The sequence below is a fragment of the Meriones unguiculatus genome, chromosome 11, assembly GCF_030254825.1.
Source record: "Meriones unguiculatus strain TT.TT164.6M chromosome 11, Bangor_MerUng_6.1, whole genome shotgun sequence".
Taxonomy (NCBI): Eukaryota; Metazoa; Chordata; class Mammalia; order Rodentia; family Muridae; genus Meriones; species Meriones unguiculatus.
The window spans coordinates 1,371,975-1,399,502 of record NC_083359.1 but is presented as its reverse complement, the minus strand read 5'-3'; the positions used below and the strand labels follow the sequence as shown (position 1 = coordinate 1,399,502).

The 27,528-nt window shown below is 44.9% G+C and overlaps 1 protein-coding gene across 4 annotated transcripts in view; it reads left to right on the top strand.

Moving 5' to 3' along the window:
* Positions 1–27,528, top strand: part of Rabep1 (rabaptin, RAB GTPase binding effector protein 1) — an 80,274-nt gene that overhangs the window by 41,467 nt on the left and 11,279 nt on the right. For 2 of the 4 annotated variants that reach the window (XM_021661328.2, XM_060363373.1), the window contains 8 exons: positions 1,398–1,517; positions 5,290–5,425; positions 10,887–11,065; positions 13,316–13,447; positions 19,567–20,034; positions 21,119–21,223; positions 22,812–22,928; positions 25,823–25,921. In XM_021661328.2, the coding sequence (XP_021517003.1) occupies positions 1,398–1,517; positions 5,290–5,425; positions 10,887–11,065; positions 13,316–13,447; positions 19,567–20,034; positions 21,119–21,223; positions 22,812–22,928; positions 25,823–25,921 (1,356 nt within the window). The remainder of the gene's footprint in view (positions 1–1,397; positions 1,518–5,289; positions 5,426–10,886; positions 11,066–13,315; positions 13,448–19,566; positions 20,035–21,118; positions 21,224–22,811; positions 22,929–25,822; positions 25,922–27,528) is intronic. The other 2 variants (XM_021661329.2, XM_060363374.1) reach the window with 2 other exon arrangements.

The window sequence follows — 27,528 nt, the reverse complement described above, 5'->3', positions numbered from 1 at the left end:
GCACTGGAAGTTATGAGGTATTTTGCATTAGTAAATAAGATACATACTTTCTTTCTTCCTTCACCTGCTAATCTTTATAGAGAAACCTCAATAAGCGTCCCAAACAAGCCTTGACTGTGGAGATGTTTTAAGCTAATGTGTCTTTTCCAAACAATTTGGTTCAACACAAAAATGAATAGATTTTGTAAGGAATAGAAAATGAAGTGACTCTGAAGACCTTAAATTTTGGGGGGATGGGGTAGGGGCAATACTCTTTACACTACTCCATATATGTTATTTCTTTATTCTGAATAATTTAGGGTAAGTTTGGCTCATTTACATTAGGTTAAAAAAAAAGCTAATTTTCATTAGTAACAGGAACTTCAGCTTTTTGAGATCTCATTCTTTTTGTTTACTTCTTTATTTTGTGCCTCACAGTATGTAGACAGCCTGGAACTTGCTCTGTTAACAGGCTGGCTTCAGACTCACAGAGACCCACCTGCCTCTGCCTCCTGACTGCTGGCACTAAGTGTGTGTGTTGTTTTGCTTTCTGAGACGGAATCACCCTCTGGCTCTGGCTGATACGGACTTGATATGTCGACCACAGAGGCTCCTTCTGCCTCCTGAGGGTGCACCAGCTCTTCACGCTGCCTTGTAGATGTGAGAGCTTTTAGAACTGAGTGCTCAGTGAAGAAGTCAGATAGGTTACAGCGAATCTGTTTTTCTACTTATTGTTAAATTCTTAGTGAAATATTTGGGAAAACCATAATTATGTCTTGTCATTCACAGTAGTAATCTATTTAAAAATAGAATCGACTCTGGGAGTTGGAGTTAGATGCAGTTGTCAGCAACCTAATGTGGGTGCTAGGAACTCGGCTTGGGTCCTCTGGAAGAGCACTGTGTGCTCCAAAGTGCCGAGCCTTGTCACTAGCCCTCACAGCTGAACTTTATTCTCTGTGTAGAAGAATACACGTTATTTGCTGAATGTAGGCCCAAATATCACCAACCAAACAAGCTGTACTCAGAAAGAGGCAAATAAATACTGCACTACCTCATCTCATGTGGAATTTTGGGTGTATGTGTTTTCATAAAAGACAAGGAGGGACTGTGTGGATAAAGGAGGAGGGCAAATGAGTGAGGAGAATGAAACGGAGTGGTGGCTGGTGTTCGTACGCTCAAGTACATGATAAACTGGAATGAAATGTATTTTTGAAATCCATTATTTTATAAATATAATAAATGCATGCTAACAAAAATTCAAAGAAAAAATTTGAAGAAAATAAGAATTGTTATTTTATGAATGCTAATAAAGTATGTGTTACAGTTGTTATACTAACTTTTAACAAATGGGTAGACCAAAGTTTCTTAGAAAAGCCATCAATTAGTAAGTTGTTGCATGTAATTCTTTCTAATCATAGGCCCAAGAGGATGCTGAAAAGCTTCGTTCTGTCGTGATGCCCATGGAGAAGGAAATTGCAGCTTTGAAAGATAAACTGACAGATGCCGAAGACAAGATTAAAGAGCTGGAGGCCTCAAAGGTTGTGAGCTGCTCTTCTCCATCTGCCCCAGTGCCAGGGCCAAAGTTAGGATCGCTCAAGAAGCAGTGGTGGGAGATCGTTTAGTCATGCACCTTAAGAATCTGATTTCTTTTAAATTCAGAAAAACAAAACGAAAACAAACCTACTCTGTGGTAATTTGCCTTTGATTATTTAAACCCTCAGTGATGATGTGTAAAAGGGGGAAGTTGAATTTTAATTCAGAACATGGCCATTCTGGCAAGAGATCACATCCAAAGACCTTCTTTGTGAACCAGCTGTTGAGAGATCATATCCAAAGATCTTCTAGGTTTGTGTGATCCAGCTGGAATACAAACATGCCTTTAATCCAGGAGACAAAGGCCAGCAGATCTGAGTTCAAGGCCAGCCTGGTGTAGAACAGGTTTCAGGTAAAGAAAAGCTTAGGTCCAGGCATGGTGATGGGTACCTTTGATCCCAAACAATGAAGGAAAGTTAGTTTGTAGAAGGAAGCACCCATGTTTGAAAGTGATGTCTAATTGAGTGGTAGAAACAGTGATGAATCAGGGAAAGACTTGACAAAACAGGATATGGCAACTCTCAAGGGAAGAGAGAGGAAAGGGACACTACAGAGGGTCAGTGAGAGAGAGAGAGAGAGAAACAGTTTTACTGGGACAGGAATAGAAAGGCAGGTTGCAGAGAAAACACAGGTGAAGACAGAATGAGCGAGAGAATAAGTAGCTGGAAGGTTAGAGCAGATTGCTATAGTTAGTTTCAGGCCAAGCAGAACAGTTCAGGAGCTGAGAGAGAAGCCAGGTTGACTAGGGCAGCTGGGAGAGGAGAGTGAGCCAGAACAGCTGAGTTGAACCGGCCAGCCCAGAGCTCAGTTATAACAAGAAAGGGTGAGCTCATTCAGCAGGAAGTCGCAGAGGCAGAAAACGGTCTCGGCTTAGGTCAGATTGTATGGACGCTAGAAGCTTCCAGGACTAGGCCTAGGTTAGCAGAAGGAGGCAATAATCCTCTCAGACAACAATTGGATCAGGTGAATAAAAGTTCCTTTTACAGTGATGCCTAATCATGAACGAAGGTTTTTGTTCAGTTACTCATTTTATCCAAGTGAAACTCAATTTTAATTTCACCCCCTCTTTCTTTCTTTCTTTCTTTCTTTCTTTCTTTCTTTCTTTCTTTCTTTCTTTCTTTCTTTCTTTCTTTCTTTCTTTTTTCTTTTCCTTTCTCTTCTGACACAGGGTTTCTCTGTGTAGCTTTGGCTGTCCTGGACTCGCTTTGTAGACCAGGCTGGCCTCAAACTCTCAGAGGTCCACCTGCCTCTGCCTCCCTGAGTGCTGGGATTAGAGGCAAGAGCCACTGTGCTTAACGAGTCATCTTTATTGGTTTATTTTTATAAGATAGGGTTTCATGTACCCCGGACTGGCCTTGAACTTGCTGTGTATTTCATGCCTATCTTATGTGGCTTTGGAGATCAGACCCAGGGCTTAGGCCAAGCACTGTGACAAATGAGCTACATATCTAGCTTTAGTTTTCTCTCTATCTCTCTCTTTCTCTCTTTTCTTTCTTGTGCATTGGTGTTCACCTGCATGGGTGTCAGTGTGAGGGTGTCATATCTTGGAGTTACACACAATTGTGAACTGCCATGCTGGGAATGGAACCCGGGTCCTTTAAAAGATTATTTAGTTCTTTTAAATCACTGAGCCCTCTCTCCAGCCCCCCTAGCCTTAGTTTTCTTACCTAGGAAAAGAAGCTGTTTAGAGTTGACCCTTTCCTTGTCTTAGTTCTAGGAGATCTTTTATTTTTATTTTTCAGTTTTTTTAAATTTTATGTCTAGGGTTCTGTCTGCATTCATGTCTGTGTGAGGTTGTCAGATCCCCTGGAGTTATAGACAGTCATGAGCAGTCATTTGTGTGCTGGGAATCCAACCTGGGTCCTCAGGAAGACATCCAGTGCTCTGATTCATCGTGGAGCCTCATCTAGAAGATCTTGTAGAGGGATGCGCCTTCTGTTAGCTGTCCACACAGCATGCCTGGGATGCTAAAACCAAGCCTAAACCCAGGCTTAGGCCGTGGGTTTGGTCCTCAGCACTGCATAAGCTGAGCATGCTGACTGATGTCTCACAGTAGGAACCCTCTGGGAAGTAAAGGCAAGAGGTTCTGAAGTTCAAGGTCATCGTCAGTTCCATTGTGCAGTTGTAGCAGCCTGAATTACATGGGATGCTGCCTTTAAAAAGCCAAACCAAAAGCTGACTGCACGCCTGTGATCCCAGCACTTTGCTGTGAGTTCAAGGCCAGCCTGGTCTACAAAGTTAGTCTGGGACACAGAGAAACCCTGTCTCAAACAAACAAACAAACAAAAAGTAAAAATAAGCCAAACCAAACAAACAAAAAAGTGGAAATAGTAATGGGCTGTTAAAACTTTTATGTCTGTTTTTAGTGGTAGAAATGAACCTAGGACCTCATTGAAGTATGCTAGGCAAGTGCTCTACACTGAGAAAATTCTTCAGTAATGAAAGAAAAGAGATTAGGGGTCTGGAGAGATGGCTCAGCAGTTGAGAGCTCTGGTAGCTCTTTCAGAAGACCCAGGTTCAAGTCCCAGCACCCACATGGCAGCTCACAACTATGTGTAACTCCAGTTTCAGGAGATCTGACACCCTCAGACAGAGCACTAGTGCACATAAAGTTAGAAAAAAAATCATTAAAATTGAAAAGAGACTGGAGGTGTAGGTGAGAAACAGGTGCTGGTGCTTGTCTTGTGCATGAGCCTGGGTTCACCTGTGCTAAATGAGCTTGTAAGGTCCCATGGCGGATAAAGGTGCCTGTCTTCAAGCCTGATGGCCTGTGTTTGGTCTCTGCTGTCCATGTGGAAAGGAGAAGTGTTGTTTTTTACCTGCATGTGAGCACACGCGCGTGCACACACACACACAATCTCTAAACAGAAATGTTTGAAAGTAAACCTGAGAAGAAGAGGTGCAAAGAATGTAGGAGCTAAATGAAAGAAGGGGCAGGTGGAGGGCGCTCTGTCGACTGTTCGCCTTACGAGGGTGTTATGAGCCACAGTCAGATTAGAACTTGCAAATGCTTTGGGCACTGCATGTGGAGAAGTCTTACTTCCAGATTCACTGTAATGTATTTTTATAATATATTTATCTTTTCCTTCTGCATCTCAGCTTCTTACAGTAAGGTCATAAAAGTGGGCACAATGCTGTGCTCACAAGTTACTTATAATAACATATAGAGATGGGGAAGAAGTCACATGGACCCTGTAGGGGAAACTGTGTGTGGTGGGTGTATTCGCACTCCAGCACTAGGGAGATGGTCCTCTGAGGTGCCCGGGCCTGCTGGCTAGCCACCCTAACCCACTAGGGAAGCCCCAGGTCAGGGACAGACCCTGTCTGAAAAACAGAGCCCCAGGGAGCTGGTGCCTAAGGGATAGCACCTGTAGTTGTGTGATTTGCACACACACGTGCTTTGTGCGTCCATGTATATACGTGCGTTCGCATCCAATGTGCACTTCTGTATGCACACAACAAGCAAATTATAATTGTGTTGCTGAAAAGGAGGACAAACAAGCATTTACTTGCATTGCTCTGTAAATACAAATTAGAAGAGCCTTTTGAAGATCACGGTATAAAAGAATTATGTATAATTTTTACCTAAGAGAGTTATGGCCAGCGCCTGTCAATTCTGTTGCTTTCTAATTTGTATCATTCAGAAGTTTAAAGCACAGCCATTGGTGTTTACCTTATGGCCTACTGGGGTTGTAGAGCTGAGGCCTGTGCTTTCAGGTTAAGGAACTGAATCACTACCTGGAGGCCGAGAAGTCGTGTAGGACGGACCTGGAGATGTACGTGGCTGTTCTGAACACTCAGAAGTCTGTCCTACAGGAAGATGCCGAGAAACTGAGGAAAGAATTACATGAAGGTAAACGAATGTGTGTTGTGTACATTTTTACTTTATTCCAAGTGAAGTATGTAACTGAAATTCGTTTTGATGGTAGAGGAATTTTGATTCAGAACATGGCTGCTCTGGCAGGAGAGCACATACAAAGACCTTCTAGGTCCCTGTGATCTGGCTGGAATACAAACACGCCTTTAATCCAGGAGACAGAGGCCAGCAGATCCGAGTTCAAGGCCAGCCTGGTACAGAGCAGGTTTCAGGTAAAGAAAAGCTTAGATTCAGGTGTGGTAGTGCACTCCCTTAATCTCAAATAATGAAGTTTGGAAAGTTAGTTTGTAGAAGGAAGCACCCATGTTTGAAAGTGATGTCTAAATGAGTGGCAGAAACAGTGATGAATCAGGGAAAGGCTGACAGAATAGGATACGCCCAGCTCTCAGGAGGAGAGGAAAGGGAAGCTTCTTAAGGGGCAATGAGAGAGAGAGAGAGAGAGAGAGAGAGAGAGGGAGCGAAAGAGAAAGAAAGAGAGAGAGAGCTGTTTTACTGGGACAGGAATAGAGAGACAGGTTGCAGAGAGAGAGCTCAGGTGCAGACTGAATGAACCAGAGAATGAGAAGGACCCAGCAGATTGCTGGTGATAATTTGAGGCCAAGCAGAGCAACTCCGGGTCTGAGAGAGAAGCCAGGTTGACTAGGGCAGCTGGGAGAGGAGAGTGAGCCAGAACAGCTGAGTTGAACCAGCCAGCCCAGAGTTCAGTAGGAACAAGAAAGGGTGAGCTCATTCAGCAGGAAGTCGCAGAGGCAGAAAACGGTCTGGGCCTAGGTCAGATTGTATGGAGACTGCTTTCAGCACTAGGCCTAGGTCAGATTGTGTGGAGACTGCTCTCAGCACTAGGCCTAGGTCAGATTGTATGGAGACTGCTTTCAGCACTAGGCCTAGGTCAGATTGTATGGAGACTGCTCTCAGCACTAGGCCTAGGTCAGATTGTATGGAGACTGCTCTCAGCACTAGGCCTAGGTCAGCAGAGGTAGGTCAGATTGTGTGGAGACTGCTTTCAGCACTAGGCCTAGGTCAGATTGTATGGAGACTGCTCTCAGCACTAGGCCTAGGTCAGATTGTGTGGAGACTGCTTTCAGCACTAGGCCTAGGTCAGATTGTATGGAGACTGCTCTCAGCACTAGGCCTAGGTCAGCAGAGGTAGGTCAGATTGTGTGGAGACTGCTCTCAGCACTAGGCCTAGGTCAGATTGTGTGGAGACTGCTTTCAGCACTAGGCCTAGGTCAGATTGTATGGAGACTGCTCTCAGCACTAGGCCTAGGTCAGCAGAGGTAGGTCAGATTGTGTGGAGACTGCTTTCAGCACTAGGCCTAGGTCAGATTGTGTGGAGACTGCTCTCAGCACTAGGCCTAGGTCAGATTGTATGGAGACTGCTCTCAGCACTAGGCCTAGGTCAGATTGTATGGAGACTGCTCTCAGCACTAGGCCTAGGTCAGCAGAGGTAGGTCAGATTGTGTGGAGACTGCTTTCAGCACTAGGCCTAGGTCAGATGGTATGGAAACTGCTCTCAGCACTAGGCCTAGGTCAGATTGTGTGGAGACTGCTCTCAGCACTAGGCCTAGGTCAGATTGTGTGGAGACTGCTTTCAGCACTAGGCCTAGGTCAGATTGTATGGAGGCTGCTTTCAGCACTAGGCCTAGGTCAGATTGTATGGAGGCTGCTCTCAGCACTAGGCCTAGGTCAGATTGTATGGAGACTGCTGTCAGCACTAGGCCTAGGTCAGATTGTATGGAGGCTGCTTTCAGCACTAGGCCTAGGTCAGATTGTATGGAGACTGCTCTCAGCACTAGGCCTAGGTCAGCAGAGGTAGGTTAGATTGTGTGGAGACTGCTCTCAGCACTAGGCCTAGGTCAGATTGTGTGGAGACTGCTTTCAGCACTAGGCCTAGGTCAGATTGTGTGGAGACTGCTTTCAGCACTAGGCCTAGGTCAGATTGTGTGGAGACTGCTCTCAGCACTAGGCCTAGGTCAGATTGTGTGGAGACTGCTCTCAGCACTAGGCCTAGGTCAGATTGTGTGGAGACTGCTCTCAGCACTAGGCCTAGGTCAGATTGTGTGGAGACTGCTCTCAGCACTAGGCCTAGGTCAGATTGTGTGGAGACTGCTCTCAGCACTAGGCCTAGGTCAGATTGTGTGGAGACTGCTCTCAGCACTAGGCCTAGGTCAGATTGTGTGGAGACTGCTTTCAGCAGTAGGCCTAGGTCAGATTGTGTGGAGACTGCTCTCAGCACTAGGCCTAGGTCAGCAGAGGGAGGCAGTATTCCCCTGAGAGAAAACTGAAGCAGGGGAGTAAAAGTTCCTTTCACAGTTGATTAACAGCAGCAGCACGTCCTAAACCACCCATGCAGCATGCTGGTGGTTCAGTTTGAGCTTCATAGTCAGTTTGAAAGCCCTTGTGAAAGCTGCTAAAGGAGTTTGGATCGTTAGTAACCTCTCCTTCCACCACTACCAGTCCTAGCTTTACAGGGTATGAACCCTGGGCAGAAAAGCAGTGAAGTTAGACATTTTCTGCCTCAAGTACTTTAGTCTGCATAGTCATTTAGAGGGAAGTGAATTAGTAAAAGTGGGAGTTAGGTAAAGAGGGTCTCATGTAGTATACTGATTTCTAAGGGACAGTTTTGATTTCGCTAATGAAGTAGCAGTGTGATGTACAAGTGAGCTCTGTATTTCCACAAACAAACAAAAAACTAACTTAAAGTAACCGGGCTTGGCTGTGTGACTTACACCTATAATCCTGACACTTGAGAAGCTTACGTAGAGGAATCATCATTTGATTTGGTTTGAGACCAGCTTGGCTAAGTGTTTCTGCCTCAAAAAACGAAAGCAAAGAAACCAAAAAAATTAAACCCGAGTTGGAGAGGTGGGTCAGCATTTAGGAGCGCTACTGGTTCTGCAGAGATTTCCTGGGCAACTCTATTGCCTACAGCTCCTGCCCCAGGGTCTCCAAGTGCTTCCTTCACACTGCTGCAGGCACCGCAGCTCATGTGCATATGTCATACCCTTATATACATAATTGAAAATGTAAAATAAAATACTTTGAAATTTTTATCTTTAAAAAAATTTTATTTTATTTACATATTACATATACAGTATTCTGCCTGCATGCCAGATTTCATTATAGATGTTTATGAGACACCATGTGGGTGCTGGGAATTGAACTCAGGACCTCTGGAAGAGCAGACCAGTGCTCTTAACCCCTGAGCCATCTCTCCAGTCCCCTTATTTTTTATTTTTTGAGATCATAATATAATTGCATCATTTCCCCCTTCCCTTCCTCTTTATAAATGAACTCCCCTGTAAGTCTTATTCTCTTTCAAACTCTGAGCCTCTCTTAAAAAACAAAAAAGGAAGCAAACAAAACAAAACAAAAGAAAAAGAGAGTATTACAAAACTGAATAGTTGAGATACACAGTGATAAATGCTGCTTTTTTGACATGTCAAATAGAAAGGTGTAGGAACATATTTAGCAGCTGTAATTGAGGTCATGATGTACGTAGGTGAATAGGGCTAAGACTGGCAACACACGCCTGTAAGCCAAACACAGGGTCTAAAGGCAGGAGAGCCAGAAGTCCAAGGTCGCCTTCAGTTGCCACCTGTCAGCTGGAACCTCATGCAGGATAGAGACCCTGTTCCCCTGTGCCCCCAAAGACATCTGTAGCAACAGCCCAAAATAGGAAAACAGTTGTGATTTCTGTTGGTCTACATTTCATAATAGTACAGTAGAAGGAAATACTGAAATTCAGCTAGGGGATAGTGAAAATAAAGTTGTAACTTTAAAAAAAGAGTTAAAGAGGCAAACACTTCTAAACTATATCCTCAGCCTCCTCTTACTATTTTCTTATACAGATAGATAAAATCTATTTGAAATTTTATTAGAACGTACTTTCGTATACAGGATTTGGTCTGTGGTGGTAGAATTTTACAGCGAGTACTTCAGTGCTGTGGAGAACAGGAGGGAACAATCTAGGACTGTATGAGCTGGCCCTCCTTCCCAGATAGCCGGAGACTGCAGTGACAGGTGCCTAAAGAATCGCTACCAAAAACGTTTGAGAACATACTGACCCCTGAGCAGCCCTGACCCTTAGGGACAGGTGTGCTTTTGGAGTCAGAGACATCTGTACTGTCAGTGGGTGGGCAAAAGAAGGAGATGTTTTAGTTTGATTAAAGTTAATTTAAAATTAGTGTTTCAACCCTTCCGAAAATAGCTTACATCATTGAGATTATCAAACCTTCCTAATATATATGAAACAAGTATCAAAAGATCCATTAAAATGAGGAAGTAAAAAAAGTAATTTTTTAGTCAGGCTGTGGTGGCACACACCTTTAATCCCAGCACTTGGAGGCAGAGGCAGGCAGAGAAACCATGTCTTGAAAAACCAAAGAAACAAGTGCGAGCACATTAAAAACCAGTTTTGGAGGCAGAGGTTGCCAGGCTGTTCTTGAACTCTCAATCTCCCTATTAGCTAGGCTACTATAACCAGCTGAAAGAAGTCACGCTCAAGTGTTGGTTTAAAGTTTTATTATTATTCATTATTGTTGTTGTTGGTTTTTTTGAAAGGGTTTCTCTATGTAGCCCTGGCTGTCCTGGACACACTTTGTAGCCCAGGCTGGCCTCAAACTCACAGAGATCCATCTGCCTCTGCCTCCCAAGTGCTGGGATTACAGGCATGTGCTATCACACTTGGCTTTAAAATTTACTTTTAATATATATATATATATATATATATATATATATATATATATATATTTTTGCTGTTGTTGCTTTCTGAAGTCAAGTTTTCAGTGTTTTTTGAAGTGTTTTTGAAGTGCTGGCGCACACACGGAACACAGAGCTGTGGATGCAGTCGAGAGAGTGTAAGCAAAGTGGTTCATCAGGTGTGACTGCACATGGAGACGCTCTTGGCTGCATAGTGAATCAGTCTCGTTCCCCCATCTCCCACCCTTCCTGCTAGTTCAGCAAATGAGTTTGCAGGAGACACTGGACAAAGGGTGGTACAGGATGGTGGACGTGGCCAGGTCACAGAGACTTTAAACAGAGAGGTCTGGCTTTCTCAGATGAGTTGTAAGGGAGCCTTTGAAGGCTTTCAAAACAGTATGTTTGCTCAGTAATAAGTTTGCATTTGGGTTATCATGTTTCGGTCCCCCAGAGAACATGGAGACAATTAAACCCTTAAGCTCTAAGTTCTGCAGTAAAGAAAGCCTAACATTTAAAAAAATTTTTTAATTTGGGTTTTCTAAAACTTAGGAATCACAGAGGTTGTTTGTCCGTTGTTACGGGCGTAGTTGGGGTGACTGCTCTAGGGTGCTATGGGCCGGTTGCATGCAGGTTAGGTTGCTTGTTGGGGTGGGTCATGAGGCAAGCCCACGGACCGGAAGGCTGGCAGACGCTGCCTGTGTTAAAATGCCGCGCTTTGACTGGGGCTCCCGCACAGTTTGCCATCTCTTGGAGCAAGAGCGGCAGCAACACAACCAGCTGAAACACACGTGGCAGAAGGCCAACGACCAGTTCCTGGAGTCTCAGCGTCTGCTCATGAGGGACATGCAGCGCATGGAGGCTGTGCTCACTTCTGAGCAGCTCCGGCAGGTTGAGGAGCTCAAGAAGAGAGATCAGGTGAATAGCTTCTTATTTTTTCTTTCTAATCGTATGTGTTTGTGTGGGGGGAGGGGGGTTGTTCACTTTAGTGCACTTTGGCGCAGGGGCCGTCAGATCCCTTGGAGTTATAGGTTGTGAACTTCCTGATGTGGGTGTTGGAACCAAGCTTAGGTACTCCGCAACAGCAAGAGGCCTGAGAGGCTGAGCCATTTCTCAGGTACCTTTGTATAGGAGTGCTCCCTGCTGGATCCTATTGTTAATAGGAGTGCTCCCTGCTGGATCCTATTGTTAATAGAGTGCTCCCCGCTGTATTGTATTGTATGCTGGAGGATAACGGAAGCTGGAACAAGATGCTTTGTGACTGTTTTCTCAAAGTGACATTAAGAATAAAATCACCGGCTCCCTGTGTTGCCCAGGCTGGCCTTGAACTCCTGAGCCCGTGACCCTCCCGACCATCTGTCCCCCAAGTGGCCACGACCACTAGCACACACCACCACATCTGGGTAGTCCCAGCAGAGTAGATACTGTTAACCACCATCCCCATCTCACATGAGGCCTGTGGGACACAGCACCTGCCCGAGATCTCAGTCAGGGCAAACATTTTGCTCATTTGCTGTAAGCTGCTTGCCCTTCCATGTTTTTCCTGGAATGGTAGATTTTTTTTTAAGGACTATCTTTTCTATTTTCTTCAAGTTGGCTGGAATGCACATATGTATTTAAAAAAAAGAATAAAATGACCAAGGGTTAGAGACGTTGTACAGTTGGGCAGCATCTGCCTAGCAGTAGCAAGGCCTTGACTCCCAACATCACAAGTAAGTGATAGTGAAGTGTCACAAAACAGCTGTTTGACAGCAGGATGAGCTGTCAGTCTCGTCAGCCCTTTGCTTTTCTGGACCTCTGTGCTAAGTGCTCCTCTCTAACTCAGCGGCCAAACTCATCTTGCTGTCTTTCAAGGTTCAGCTCTAGCAGTTACGTTCTTTGGGTTCCCTTTGCTGGCTTCCTTCAGTGAAGCCAGTTGTGCTTTTCTCTGCAGAATTCTGTGTGGACTGTGTGCAATGTTTGTTCCTCCTTCTACAGCCAAAGTAGATTCACCTTTACTGTGGGAATCATTACAGGTCTCTGATCAGCCTTTTGTATTTTTTATCTTTCCCTCCCCTTTCTTCCCGTCTTACTCTCTTTTGTTTTAGTTTTATGAGATAGGGTCTCGCTATATAGCCTGACCTGGCCTTGAACTTGTGCCCCTCCCTCAGCCTCCGGGTTACTGGGATTGCAGCTCCCATTGTTAGTACCAGGATTTGTCCATGTTTTCAATGGGAGTGACGTCAGAATACCTATTCCTGTCTTCCGTAGTAAGATAGAATTGTTCTGTGTGGGTTCTTTGCTTTGGAGTATCTGGAGCAGGGAATAGCTTTTCTTTTGTTTGCCTTACTTTTTGTATAGTGTGCTTTCTTAAAGTTATTTTTGACTTGGTGCTGTGGCACATGCCTTTACTCCCAGCACTCTTAGAGGCAGAGGCAGGTGGATTGATGTGAGTTTGAGGCCAGCGGGGTCTACAGAGCAAGTCCAAGACAGCCAAGGCTACACAGAGAAACCCTTTTGTTGTTGTACTTTTAAAAATCTCTTTTATATCTCTTTCTCCCTACTCCACCCCAGTCCCTTCCCACACCCCAGCACCAGGTAGGAGGAGAAAGGGTTGGTGGGATATGGGCCGCAGTTCTCTCTGCTGCTTCCTGCTGGCCAGGGTCCTCGGGTTCCTTGGAGCCAGTGCAATCCTCGGTTCAGCAGATCTCCAACTTCTCGTCTCACAACAGCAACCAGGAGCCGCAGGGGGAAGCAGCAGCCTTGTTCGTTCTCTCAGCTCCACTCTCTGGGCTCTGGCATTTAGTCTCTCTCCAGAGTCCTCAGATTGAAACTCTCTGCAGCTGGGAAAGAGCCTCTCTCAGAGCTCGCATGAGGCACACAGTCTGCTGCTGTGACCATCTGAATCAGCCCCACGTCCCACACCTGGGACCAACACAAACCATGTTGCAGCCACAACACCCTTTCTCAAAAAAAAAAAAAAGTTGCTTTCTGATTTTCTTACTTTGTGCTTATAGAAATCAAGTGGTTTGTCTTGATCAGAGGCCTTTTATACTGATTACAGAACAAATAATCTTGTGTCCGGTTTTCAGTTCTTGTAATGATCTCTGCTCTTGTTTTGATTGGTGGAAAAACTATGACACATATAGATTACCTGGGTGGCTGAATAATGCTTTTTCTTCTTTTTAGGAGGAGGATGAACAACAAAGGCTAAATAAGGGAAAAGATAACAAAAAAACAGATACTGAAGAAGAAGTAAAAATCCCAGTAGTCTGTGCTTTAACTCAAGAAGAATCTTCAGCCCCGTTATCAAATGAAGAGGTATAGTGAATTTATGACTTTAGTTATTCTGTGTGCTGGGTTGGAGAGCCTAAGATGAGAGGCTTTCTAGAGCCCACATCTCAAAATATTTCAAAAAACTTTTATACATAATGTCATAATTTTTAGTTTATTTCTACATCCGTCAGCTACCTCGTATGTTGAAGAGTGCATCGATTGTTGCGGTTAAGCACCATGACCGAAAGCAGCTTGGGGAGAAAGCAGGTTTTGGTTTATAATTTTCAGGTCACACTCCGTCATGGAGGGAACTCAGTGTTGTAGTGCCTAACAAAACAAACAACAACAACTCTTTTATTTAGGTTTCTTATATCTCTTTCTCCCTACTCCACCCCAGTCCCTTCCCACACCCCAGCACCAGGTAGGAGGAGAAAGGGTTGGTGGGATATGGGCCACAGTTCTCTCTGCTGCTTCCTGCTGGCCAGGGTCCTCGGGTTCCTTGGAGCCAGTGCAATCCTCGGTTCAGCAGATCTCCAACTTCTTGTCTCACAACAGCAACCAGGAGCCGCAGGGGGAAGCAGCAGCCTTGTTCATTCTCTCAGCTCCACTCTCTGGGCTCTGGCATTTAGTCTCTCTCCAGAGTCCTCAGATTGAAACTCTCTGCAGCTGGGAAAGAGCCTCTCTCAGAGCTCGCATGAGGCACACAGTCTGCTGCTGTGACCATCTGAATCAGCCCCACGTCCCACACCTGGGACCAACACAAGCCATGTTACATCCATAGCTCAGGGCAGGAACTGGGTACCTGGAACTCATGCAGAGGCTGTGGAGGAATGTGGCTCCTGGCTTGCTCCTCATGGATTGTTCCGCCTGCTTTCTTACACACCCAGGACTACCTTCCCAGGGGTGACACAGTCCACAGTGGATTGGGCCCTTTTTACATCAGTTAATTCATAAAATATCCCACAAGTTTGTCCACAGGAAAATGCACTGGCGGGAACATTTTTTTGAATTGAAGGTCCCACTTCACAAATAACTCTGGCTTGTCATTTAAAATAACACACACACATCTTGGCATGAGGCATACATGTGGAGGTCAGAGGACTGGTTTTTCCTCTCATCTTGTGGGACCTGGCAATCGAACTTAGGTCTTTGGGCTTGGTGGCAAGTGCCTTTACCCACTGATCTATCTCTCTGGGCCAGAAAGAGTCTCCTAATGGCCATATTGGTCTTTCTCTTGTGCCAAGCTGTCCACCTCACATGCTGGTCCTTCATGTGGAATGCTTGCCTTCCTCTATTGAAATTCTCCTGTCCATCCACCACTGTGCAGTCTGACAGTCCCTCTTTAGTAAAGGAACTACTTCTATCCCTTTGAGATCAAAATTAATGCCCCTCTTTTCCCATTTGGATGGCCCTTGTTGTGGGTTATTAATATTGATCTTTGAGTTAAACAGTGGTTATTCTTGAACCAGCTGTATGCCCAAATCACCACACAGAGACGAGGATGCATTTAGTTAACCTAGAGCACAATGCTGGGCAATGATTACTCCATCCTAAACCTCCAAGCCCGCATAGCTTCCTCCCATTCAAATTTCCCACATTATACTTGCTTTCAGTCATATCTTAGGTCCTGTTCATCTCTCCTGGTTCCAGGTCCTCTCCTACTGATCTCTGCTCTCCAGCTCCTCCCACTCACTTCTTTCTCCTCCCCTCTGGACCAGGATGTCCCATCCTATTTTCTCCATTGCACAGCATTGGCTGGTTGTTTTATTGACAATACAGGGAGCAAGTGGTGGCATGTTTACACAAACTTGAGACCGGTGATGTTTAGAATAAGCATCACAATGCAGTGTCCAGATTGAAACCAGATAGTGGGGTAGAGGTACCAGCATTTGAATGAACAAGGGTAAATTGTATCCATTCCACAAGAACACACAGCAGGCCCTTCCAGTTTTACAAACTTTTGTTCTCTCTTCATTACAGTTAGACTTGGCATCTTGTGGTCCATGCTTGTAAGTCTTTTTAATGTCATCAGTCTTTTTTAAATGTCATTTCTGTTGCTCCAGATTTCATACTCATTAGGACCATAGCTATGGCTCAGTGGTCAGTGCTTGCTTATGTGGTAGGTCTGTGTGTGGCTTTCAGCTTTGGAAAGGTGAGGGGTTCGATCATATACATCCCTGACTTTCCTCTCCCTTCCCAGCTGGTGAACAAATTGCAGCCACATTGAATAAATTCCCTAATAGCTATCTTGTTTTTGTTTAGCTTGCAGATTTATTTTGAGCTGTGTGCAGTACAGTTCCTGGTGGCTTATATTTTCATCTATATTGATAGCTTGACATTAGAAAAGATTTTTTTTTTTTTTTTTTAATTCTAGCAGACACTGAAAATTACGACACTGTTGCTTTTGTATGTGTTTTTCATTTGTTTTGAAGCACACAGGAATAGCTGCTTGGCTGACTTTGCTCTGCAATTTTTAATACTTAGACTCCCAGGAGAATGTCTGTGTTTCTCTAATTTTTGTTTCTGTGTTTACTAGCTTTCTCGTACCATGCATATTTTTTCTCAGCCTGTAAATTACGTGGTAGACTCTGTGCTGTGGGAGGTGCTCAGTGGCAGAGTGCTTGAGCAGCATACACGAGATTCTAGTTCAGTTGTGTCTAGTAGACCCCCCCGCCGTGTGTGTGTGTGTGCGTGTGTGTGTGTGTGTGCGTGTGTACATGCATTTCTACTTTCAGACATTGTTGGTGTTGAATATAATTATTCTGTGTTCAGGTCATGATAATTTTGTTTGGGTGGTAAAATTAACATGCTTTGGAGACACAGATTTGTTGCTAAGAACATTTAATACTCTTGAACCCTTATGTCATCTTTATTTTGGTACTTAAAATATGCTTCTTTTTTCTTTTTTACTATGAAAGCAATAGGAGAATATTATGGAGCGTTTGTGAAGTACAGGAAGGGCCATACATATAACAATAATTGTTCGGACCACCCAGTGACATCTGTCTATAATGTTTTGGCATGTATCATTCTCCTTTTTCTGTATTCTTTTCCAAAGACAGCATAAATACGTTTGATTTGCTTGTTTTTTTTTTTTTTTTTTTTTCTTTGTTTGAGACAGACCTTTGTGTAGGCCAGGCTGGCCTTGAGCTTCTGAGTTTTCTACCTCTGTTCCATGTGCTGGGGTTACAGGCATGCGGCATTGTGCCTGACTGGTACTTTGCAAACATATTCTACATTCTGACTACATGTTTATGAATGTTCCTCTTTGCTTAAATCTGCTTTAAGGTTTTGGTACCCTTAAGTTTTTTAGCCTATTAGGATTTTAATATGAATGCACTGTAATACCTTTGGCTAATTCCTGGTTACTCTGTGGCCAGGTCTTAGTTGACGAGGTGACAGTGTGAACACTTTGCTGCTACCTTTATCCGTCTTTTCCCTCTCAGGCTTTGCCTGTTTTAGGCAAGTGTTGCACCGTTGGTGGGTGTGCGCCCCAGCTCATGGTTCTGGAAGTGAGAGCTGTCGGGTCTCACAGGCAGGAGGGGAGCAGGACTGGCAGCCTTTGGCCACAGACATTGACCTTAGTGGTTTGGGGTGCCCTGTTCTGGGGGATCTGGGGAGATAATGTGTGTGGAAACTGGAGAAAGGAAATAGTGTGCTATGGATTTGAGATTATGCAGTTTACACGTGGTGATTGTCCCCCGGCAGACAGTAGCTCGTGCGAGGATGTATAGTCTCAGCCTCGTCAATAAGGACTCCAAGATGCCAAAGCCCCGATGAAGTGACAGGGTGAACATGACTGACATACCACATACCAAATTGCTTGTTTTTTCTGCTGTAAATGTTTTTATTAACTAATACTGTAATGTTATTGTGTATAATATTCCTTGCACAAAAATTATTGTAATGTATCTTAGTTAAGTTCTTAAGAAAAGCTGAGTTTCAAGACATTAACTTTTAAGATAATGTAAGTATTATAGAATCAAGAATTAGTAAGACTACAGAATAGTCTCCTGTTTTTGCGTTTACTGTTTACCTGGGGCGGAGCATGTGTGCATGGCACATTGGTGGAGCAACATGTGAAACGGGCTGTTGCTAAGGTGGTAAACGCGTATTTCTGTAGGTGGCCGTCACAGCTGCTCTCCCTGTTCCTTACTCTCTTCATGTCATTACAATATATGTGATCATAGTAAATGTGTTTTTTCATATTACTTTGTATGTGTGGGTGTATACCTGTATACCATGTGTGCCTGTGTGTGTGTGTGTGTGTGCGCGCGCATGCGCGCACTGTTGGATTCCTCTGGGACTGGAGTTTAAATATGTGAGCAGACATGTGGTGCTGGGGATTGAACCTGGGTCCTCTGGAAGAGAAGCCTGTGCTCTTAACTGTTGAGCCGTCTCTTAAGCCCGGATGTTACAAGTTTTCTTTTTAGTTTATTCTCATTTTGTAAGCTCACACAATGGCTTTTTGGTCTAGTTTTGTTGTTATTTGGGACATTTGCCATCATGAGCTTAACTAAACTAGGTTTGTTTTCCCAGCAATTTGAATTTTAAATGAGTGAAAATATTTGAAAGGCAAGAAAGAGAAATCAACATAAAAATAATCAACTTCTTATTATAGCAGATAACAGTTTTAGAACACTTGAAAGTAAGAACCAATGAAAGCAACTGGTGCATAAATTGAATATAATTTCAAGAAAACTCCTTACATTTTTCCTTGTTCTTTAACTTTTGACACTAATGTGTGTGTGTTCACGCACTACAGCATGCGTCTAGAAGTTAGAGGACAAGGTCATGGGTCGGTTCTGTCTTTCTGTCATGTGTTTCCTGGGGATTGAACTTGGGTTGTCCAGTTACAGTAAGCAGAGCCATCATACTGACCCTTGTTGATTTTTTTTTTTTTTTTTTCTCCCCAAGACAGTTTCTTTGTGAGCCCTGGCTGGTGTGAAACTCATTCTGTAGAACAGTCTAGGCTGGTCTTGAACTCAGATTCCCCTGCCTGGCCTCTCCTTGTTTTGTTCCCTCACTGTGTAATTGCATTGTGCAGTAGCACTAGTCTGCATTTATCTCTTGTACAGTTTTCACAGTTGATAAGAACGAATGCATAAATTGTGTATATGCGACATAGAATCAGCAGTGTCAAGTGTGCAGCTCCTGGGCCGCTAATGCTCAGTGTGTGCAGTTGCCAGCTCTGCGTAGTTGGAAAACATTTCTGTCACCCTCCAAAGGAGAGATCCCATGCCTCTTTTCCAGCCTCTGGCAGGCAGTCTGCTTTGTCTGTGCTCTGTGCGTTCCCGCAGATGGAGTCATGTGATGTTCACTGTGATTTTGCCTTCTTTGTGCTCTGCATTTCCTGTTGTGCCTTGCTTGAAGCTTGGCTCCACAGTGTGCTCTCCTGCTTTCTGCGCCTTCCTCTGTTCATCCTGCAGTCACTGCGGTTTCTTACTCACATTGCCCTTGGCCACCTTCTGTGACTCTCATTGTAGGATCTGCTGTTATACCTTTAGTTGCTTTCCTGGTGTTTTGGGGAGACAGAGTTTTTCTCTCTCTAGCCCTGGCTGTTCTGTAACTTGCTACGTAGACCAGGCTAGTTTGGAATTCACAGAGATCTTCCTGGTGCTTCCTCCCGTGTGCTGGGATTAAAAGTGCGGTGGATTATCTTCTGACAGTGGTTATTTGCAATTGTCTGTCCAAAGACTTCTGTGTCCATCTGTTTGCCTGGTGAATGTTTGTACTTGGGTCTTCAACTGGCACTTCACACTTACCATACCCAATACTGAATTGCATGTGATGTTTGCCAACTCATCACTCACCGGAAGTTTCCGCTTCAATCCCAGAGCATGGCCTTCTCGCTGATGTGCACGGTTATTGCAGAGCCTGTTTACTTGATTAAATTCTCAAGACACAGTGTGCACCTTACAGTCAGAAGTTGTGTTTTGTTCATGCATCTAGCCTGTGCGTGAGTAGTGCCCAACATACAGAAGAGATGCATTTGATAAATGGTTGTTCCGTGATGACATGAAGGCAGCAAATAGATTATGTGTGACAGCATAGGCCAGGTGAACACCTTTAATCTCAGCAGTTGGAAGCTGAGGCAGGCAGATCTTTGCTTTGGGGGTTCAAGAAGTTCTCTGACTTGAAATATATATATTTTCACATTTCAGGAGCATTTAGACAGCACCCATGGGTCAGTCCATTCCTTGGACGCAGACTTGCTGTTACCATCTGGAGATCCGTTCAGTAAATGTGACAATGACATGTTTAAAGATGGACTCCGCAGAGCTCAGTCTACAGACAGCTTGGGAACATCAAGCTCCTTGCAATCCAAAGCTTTAGGCTATAACTACAAAGCAAAATCTGCTGGAAACTTGGATGAGTCGGATTTTGGACCATTGGTTGGAGCAGATTCTGTGTCTGAGAACTTTGATACTGTCTCCCTTGGGTCACTGCAGATGCCAAGTGGGTTTATGTTAACCAAAGATCAAGAGAGAGCAATCAAGGCAATGACGCCTGAGCAGGAGGAGACCGCGTCCCTCCTCTCCAGCGTCACCCAGGGTGTGGAGAGTGCTTATGTGTCTCCCAGTGGCTACCGCTTAGTGAGCGAGACGGAATGGAACCTGCTGCAGAAAGAGGTGAGCTGTTCTACCTTGTCTCTTCTGCTCTCGTGTTGTTTTGAGACCAAGTTTCATGTAGCCCAGCTTACTGTGTAGTGAGGATGACCTTGAGACCCAGGCTGCTCCGGCTGCACCTGTGTGTTTGTGGGAGTGCGGGTGTGTGCCTCCACAGCGTGCTCCCCGCTCACTCTGGTGTGCACAGCTCCGCAGGTAGGGGGCATGGGCCGCCAGCAAGTGCGTGCTAGCACACAGCCACCCCTGGTCCAGCACGCTTTGTCCCTGTGTGGCTGTCAGCTGTCACAGGGAGCTGGCTAGCCAGCGCTGTTAACAGGCCGCAGTCAGAGCAGCTGAGTTTGAACTTTCAGTTCACTCAGCGTCCTTTGGCTCTAAGTTGCAGAAGTGGGTCGGAGCCTGACACAGAGTGGGTTAACATGGGAGATGAAAACAGAGCCTTAGTAAGATAATCCTTCTCAAAGTATTTCCAAACTAGAAGGTTAGGTGTTTGCACACTGCTTTACCGTTTCCCAGCCCTTTCACATACCTCATCTCTTTGAGCTTTATGATCCCAACGAGGCGGTCAGGTCACAGCTCTTCCCAGTTACGGATAAAGAAACTGGCTCAGAGAGATGGAGCAAACCTGGGTTGGAATCTGGGTTTTTCAACATTCGTGCTTTCCCTTACTCAGGGCTCTTTCTCTTTAAAGAAGCACTCAGTGAGTAAGGGGAGCAGCCTGCCAAACCTAAATAAACTGTCCTTGAGCCATGCAGGACATGTGAAGACCATGCTACCTGCTGCTTTCCTGGCCAGTGTGTCCCTGAGCTGGCATTGGCAGGGCCTTTCTTTTCTTCTTCTGCTGGCTAGATGCCCTGAGTGCACTGCAGCGCCGCTTGCTTTGTGTGTTCTCCAAAGGTGGTGTGTTGTGGCCCTTGGTGCTACGTTGTGCCCCTTGCTTTCTGCCATACCTGTACTAAAGGTTTGACTTTCAGAACCTGACTCTGTGTTGTAATTCCTTTCCGTCAATCTCTGAAGCGCTTGATCCTTGAGTATGAGACATAGAATTATTTTGTTTTGCCTGATAAGTGGTAATTTTGGTGCCCTTCAGGTACATAATGCTGGAAATAAGCTTGGTAGACGTTGTGATATGTGTTCCAATTATGAAAAACAGTTGCAAGGAATTCAGATTCAGGAAGCTGAGACAAGAGACCAGGTGAGTTTCACTAGAGCTACAGAGTTGTTCTTTATATTTTTTTCTCCCCATCTGCTTTCTGGAGAGTGTCTGTCTGGTCATAGAATAATCTAGCATGTACAGTGGTGGCAGGCTTCCAGTGAGAGTCCAGTAGGACCCTGGGTATCCTGGGTATCCCTGGGTATCCATTAGCAAGCCCACACTGTACAGCCACCTCAGCCTCAGAGTGCTAGCAGCACCTTAGTACCTTTCTGTGTCCCCAAACACCTAACCCTGGTGCTCATGTGACGTCACCCTCACAGCGAACTTCATAGTCCATAGATGAGGGAGGGAATAGTTGCTGTGGCCTCTGACAGAGTAACAGCCAGCTGGATGCCATGGTGACAGAATTTGGACTTGTTTTTGCTTACTGTCTGTATGTTGTAAATTTGTTGACTTGAATAATGGTAATTCGTTGGGCACAGAAGTTAAGCTTCCACAGGCTTGGACTGCTAGACTTGAGGGTAAAGTTCTTTTCCAGATACAGAGAGGGAGAGTAGAGCATTGGAAATACTTAGGAAACAGTGAATTTAACAAGAGTAGGCCTCGTGAAAGCATGTCAGGAAAAGAGTATTTTTCTTGGTTGTTATGAAGATTATTTATTGCCTTGGCCATCAGAATTGAAGGAGGTTAGAATGACTTGGTAGTTTCAGTCAGGTGTCACTGGTATTCAGTTCCTTGTCTGTAATCTTTATTGATAGCTTACAGGTGCATTTGTAAAGCTGCTTAATAAAACTAAGTTAATGTAGGTTCCCTCTGACGGCCTGACTTTGGAAAGGACTGTCTTGGATTCCTTTGCTGTTTCTGTAGGCTTCTGTAGACGCCTTCCTGTTTGCTGGATCCTAGCAATTGAGAAACAGCTGAAAGATGAGTTTGATCCGTATGGAGCTTTCAGCATTACCAGGGAAATCATGAGTTCAGTCCATCTTGTTCCTAGAGATGAACACCCAGATTATAGGGGTGTGGAGCTCAGCTGTAGGCTGAGGAAAGGCAGCATGTGGGACTGTTTGCTTTAGAGCCGGCTTTCTTTCCAGTTAGGGGAAGAACGAGGGGAGGAGAAAGCATGTTCAAGGAGGAGATGTTAGAGTCAGGCAAGAGAAGGGTAAGCTCTGGGGCACAAGGCTGGCATGGAGTTTAGTGGAGTGTGAGAAGGAGGCATTTCTGCTTCTAAGTAGGAAAAGGTTTAAGTAGTTAAGGTTCTTGTGAATTGAAGGTCAGAGGCAGGGGATAGAGTAGGTAGGAAGGCCAGTTCTAGCTTCTAGAGGACCTAGCAGAGAAGAGTTTTCAAATGAGATCATGTATGTGAAAAGCTGTTGCTAACTGTAAAGCACAGCATAGTTCTTGAGGCCATCTATTTATTTATTTATTTATTTTCTGAATTGGAAAGTCTATGGTACATCTCAGGAAAAAAAATTTTTTTTGGAGCTACTTATTTTTAATTTGCAAGAGTTGTGGATGGGTGTAGCACAGGGGTAGAGCCCTCGACTAGCTAGCATAAGGCCCTGGGATTAACTGCAACAGCAGCAAAAACCCAACTGCTTCCTTCTGGTTCACTTTTTGAATCATACAGGTGAAAAAGCTGCAGGTGATGCTGAGGCAAGCTAATGACCAGCTAGAGAAGACGATGAAGGAGAAACAGGAGCTAGAAGACTTTATTAAGCAGAGCACTGAGGACTCAGGCCACCAGGTGAGTGATGCATGAGGCATGACCAGCTCATACAAGTTACAGTTACAGTTTCAAAAAATAGTTACTTTGTTTCTTTTGCTTTGAAGATTTAACGCTTTAATCTCTCACTGTTTTTTGAGGCAGTTTAAAGTTTAACGCTTTAATCTCTCACTGTTTTTCTCTGTGTAGCCCTGGCTGCCCTGGAACTTGCTGTGTAGAGCAGGCTGGCCTCCAGCTTACGCCACCACCGACCAGCTGGCAGTTTTATGTTCTCCCCGGATGAAAAGTGCTCACTGGTCTCTCTGTGTTGTTCTCTTCAAGGCGTGCAACACAGGCACCCTTGGCCGGCTGGAAGGTCAGGGGACGGGGGTCAGGTCTCCCAGAAAGAACTGGTGTCCTGGATGGCTGTGAGCCACCGTGTGTGCTGGGAACCAAAGTCAGGTCCTCTGCAAGAGCAACAAGTTTCTTAACCATTGAGCCATCTCTCCAGGACCCTTTTAATCTATTATTCAGGGCTTTTTCTTTTAAAATAATAAGGTAATGGCTGGCGCACGCCAGTAATCCCAGGACTCTGGGAGGCAGGGACAGTTGAGTCTCTGTGAGTTCAAGGCAGCCTGGTCTACAGAGTGAGTTCCAGGACAGCCAGGGCTACACAGAGAAACTCATAGAGATTGACCTGCCTCTGCCTCCCAACCTCCCAAGCGCTGGGATTAAAGGTGTGCGCCGCCATGCCTGGTGAAAATTGTAACTATATTACTGTTTTTCCAAACAGTGGTTGAGAGATGCTTAGCTATTTGTAGTTTTTGACAATGGTCAATTTCTTTTTCCTTTCTTTAAAAAATATTTATTATGTATACAATGTTTGCCTGCACACCACAAGAGGGCACCAGATTATACACACTGTAGATGGCTATGAGCCACCATGTGGGTGCTGGGAATTGAACTCAGGACCTCTGGAAGAGCAGACAGTGCTCTTAACCTCTGAGCCATCTCTCTGGCCTGGTCATTTTCTTTTGAGAGTCTTGTACATGTCTGTTGGATGCATGGACTGACTTCTTGAGCACAGGTAGAAATGGTGAAAGAGATGGGGAGGTTGTTTCACAGGCTTATCTTTCAGCTCTGCTGGCTGTTTCCATTGCCAATTAGTTGTTCAAATATTTATGCATAGTTAAATGTCTGTGTTTCTATATGCCTTTTTTGATTTTAGGGTTTGTTTTTTGTTTTTTTTTTCCAGATCTATCTTTTAGTTCACTGTGTTTTAAAATGTTTACTCATCTCTGTAAAATCATCCATTTAATTTTTAGCTTAGGTAACTGGACTTTTTGCAGTTTATTATTTCCATTTGGTTATTATTCATTATCCCCAGTTTTCTGATAATTCTAAATTTTGTCTTTTAAGCTTTTGAATAGGTTGATTCAATAGCTAATAACTCACATATCTGGACTCACTGAAGACCTGCAGTGTCTGTTTTCTAAAAAGCCATTTTCTTGTGTTTTTTTTTGTATTAAGTGCTGTATAGTTTACTAAAAATGAATAATGAATGAACTGGGGCTTAACGGGTAGTGTTTGCCTAGCATGCACAAGGCGCCTGGCTCATCCCCAGGACCACAGGTGTGGTGATGGTGCATCTCACTAGTCCCAGCACTGTGGTCATTGAGACAAGATCAGAGGTTCAAGGATTTCCTTATGTGAGGCAGGGTACCAGCGATACTCACAGTCCTGCATCGTTTTATGCAGTTACAGGGTCTGAGGTCCTGTAAAGTTTTGAAGATTAGGTTATTTAAAGTGTTCATTTCCCCAAGCATATGGTCCTTCTGGAGCTAATTTACCGGGTGTTTTCTTGGTGCAGCCTGAGTTTTCTATTTTTGCCACTCTGTCTGGCTCTCATCTTGCTCAGGCTGTCTGTGTCATAGCTGTTTCTTTTAGAGTGGGTAGTTTTAGAGAGCTGTGCTCAGCTGCTTGGAAGGACTGCCCGCTGCTGTACCCGTTGCTGTGTTAGTTGTCCAGTGCCTTCACTGAGATGTGTTTTGGGGGCTAAGAAGGCACGCTGCTGTTCCCAGCATCCACGTCCTCTGACCGCAGCTCCAGGCGTCCAGCGCTTTCTTCTGGTCTTTGCAGGCGCCACACTCACGGGCAGACCCAGACTCAGACATGCACATGTGCACAGAACTAAACTTCAAAGAGAAGGTTTTGAAAGATGCATTTCTATTCGCGTACAGCCTTCCTAATTGTCAGTAGTTTTGATCACATCACTCAATCTGTCATTATTAGAATCAAAATTCATTTTTTGTTTATGTCTTTTGAGACAGGGTTTCTCTGTGTAGCCCTGGCTCTCCTGGCTCTCCCTTTGTAGACCAGGCTGGACTCTGCCTCCTGGGGTTATAGGCGAGTGTCCCCGTGTGTGGCTCACTTCTCTTTTGAAGGTGTGCTCTCTCCTCTCTCTCCTCTTCCATAGATGTCCATTTTAAAGAAGCACATTTACTCATTTGTGTGCACACACCCACACGTACATGTATGTACTGCCACGGCACATATGGAGGGCCTCCTCCATCATGTGGGCTCTGAGGACCAAACTCAGGTCTTTGGGATTAGCAAGTGCTCTTACTCGCTGCACCTTCACTCCAGCGCAGGCTTCTAGTTTCTTAATTGCTTTTTTTTAGTCTCTTAAAAATACACCCATCACTAGGTCATTTGGGTTCTCATCATTCTAAGAGCCAGTTCCTGCTGCTTGATCTATCTCAGCATGGAACTTGAACTTTGTAATGCCTTGAGGTGCCGCAGAGACTTGCTGCATAGCGAGTACACACGGTTGAATGAAAGATGAGTGGTCCCGTGGAGCTGCAGTGGAGTGGTGGGTTAGGGCTAGCCTCGGACGACCAAGTTGTGACTGTGTTCACATGTGTGTCTCTTTTCAGATATCTGCCCTGGTCCTGAGGGCCCAAGCCTCAGAGGTCTTGCTTGAAGAGTTACAACATAGCTTTTCCCAGGCGAAGAGGGACATTCAGGAACAGATGGTAAGCCAGCATTTAAAGTTCATGTCACATGCTGCCTTTATTCCTGCTTTTCTTTTCTCAGAATTCTATTTGCTATGTCACCCTGCCCAGCTAGGCATGGTGGCGCACACCTGTAGCCCCAGCCCTCAGGAGGCAGAGGCAGGTGGATCTCTGTGAGTTCAAGGCCAGCCAGGTCTACACAGTGAGTTCCAGGAAAGCCAGGACTGCACAGAGAAACCCTGTCTTGAACTTTCCACCCTCAAACATGTGTATTTCAGCGTGTTCAGAGTGGCTGCTGTTACACAGTGCAGGGTCCGCCTCATCTTTACCTGAACAGGGAACTGTGATAGACTAGTGTTTGATTTTCAGTTTAAAATGCAGGCCAACAGAATAGAGGTAATTGTCCTCTCCAGCTCACACAGCCTTGGCAAAGTCACATGTTTTTCCTGGGTAGCTTTTCTTTATTTAGAATATCCTTTTTAATTTCCCAGAATTTGTATACTTGCTGTAGCTCTGGAGACCTTCACGCCTTCGGTGTGAAGGCAGACGCTTCCTGAGCAGTAGCTGCCAGAAGCCTGTGGAGTATTCTGAGGCTGGGTCTTCCTTTTGACTAGTCTGGCTGAGTTTGTGTTGGACCCTGTATCTGATGGCCTGTGTCAGTTACGGCAGAATTGTCCTTTCTGGGATTACTGCAGAGCTTTCATTTACCTAGTGCTTTCACAGAGACCACAGTTCTAAATACCAGAAGGCTGCAGGTGGGATGGGCATAATTTAATTTTGATTGACGTTTAACCAGTGTCTGAATGGCAACTGAGTCAGTCCTTGAACCCTATATTTGGTCTGTGGGAATCCTCAGGTCCTAATTGTGAATAAGGAAGTACACATTTTTTCTAAGTAGAGAAGACAAATGTATAATTATTAAATTCTGGCAAAGCTTCATGGGGTTGTTTCTCACATCTTTGTCCTTTTTATCTTTTAAAGTCCATTTGTGGGGCTGGAGAGATGGTTCAACAGTTGAGAGCACTGGCTGCTCTTCCAGAGGTCCTGAGTTCAGTTCCCAGCACCCAGACAGTGCTGCACAACCGTCTGTAATAGGATCTGCGTCCCTCTTCTGGCTTGCATTAAAGACAGAGCACTCACATACATAAAAAACATAAATAAATCATAAAAGAAATAGTCGATGCTATGCAGGTTGATTCCATTAAAAGTAATGTGTATTAGGTGACAATGGAGAATTAGCGGGATTCAGGCTGAAGTCCTGAACATTTAATGTTTCCACAATTCCTGGGACTGGTTCATAGGCTGGGGATGCCTTACTTGCATGCAGAGGAATTCCAGGTGCTGGACATGCCTCATAGGGAGGTTTAACTGAGCTGGCGCCAGGCTCCGTGACCACCCCAAGGACAGCAGAGGGGGGCTGTAAGGTTGTGTGTGCTGGGACATGCAGGCCCGAGGCAGGGAGGGAGCTGTCCTACGCCTGCTGGTTTCAGGATGAGGTTTTTGGGGTTTGGACATGGCTGACCTCACTCTTGCTCCAGGCTGGCTCCCTGGGCTCCACGGCTCTCCAGCCCCACAGGTAGTAGGGAGGGCGTGCCATGGAGGCTTGAGACAGGCCCCCACGCGGCTCA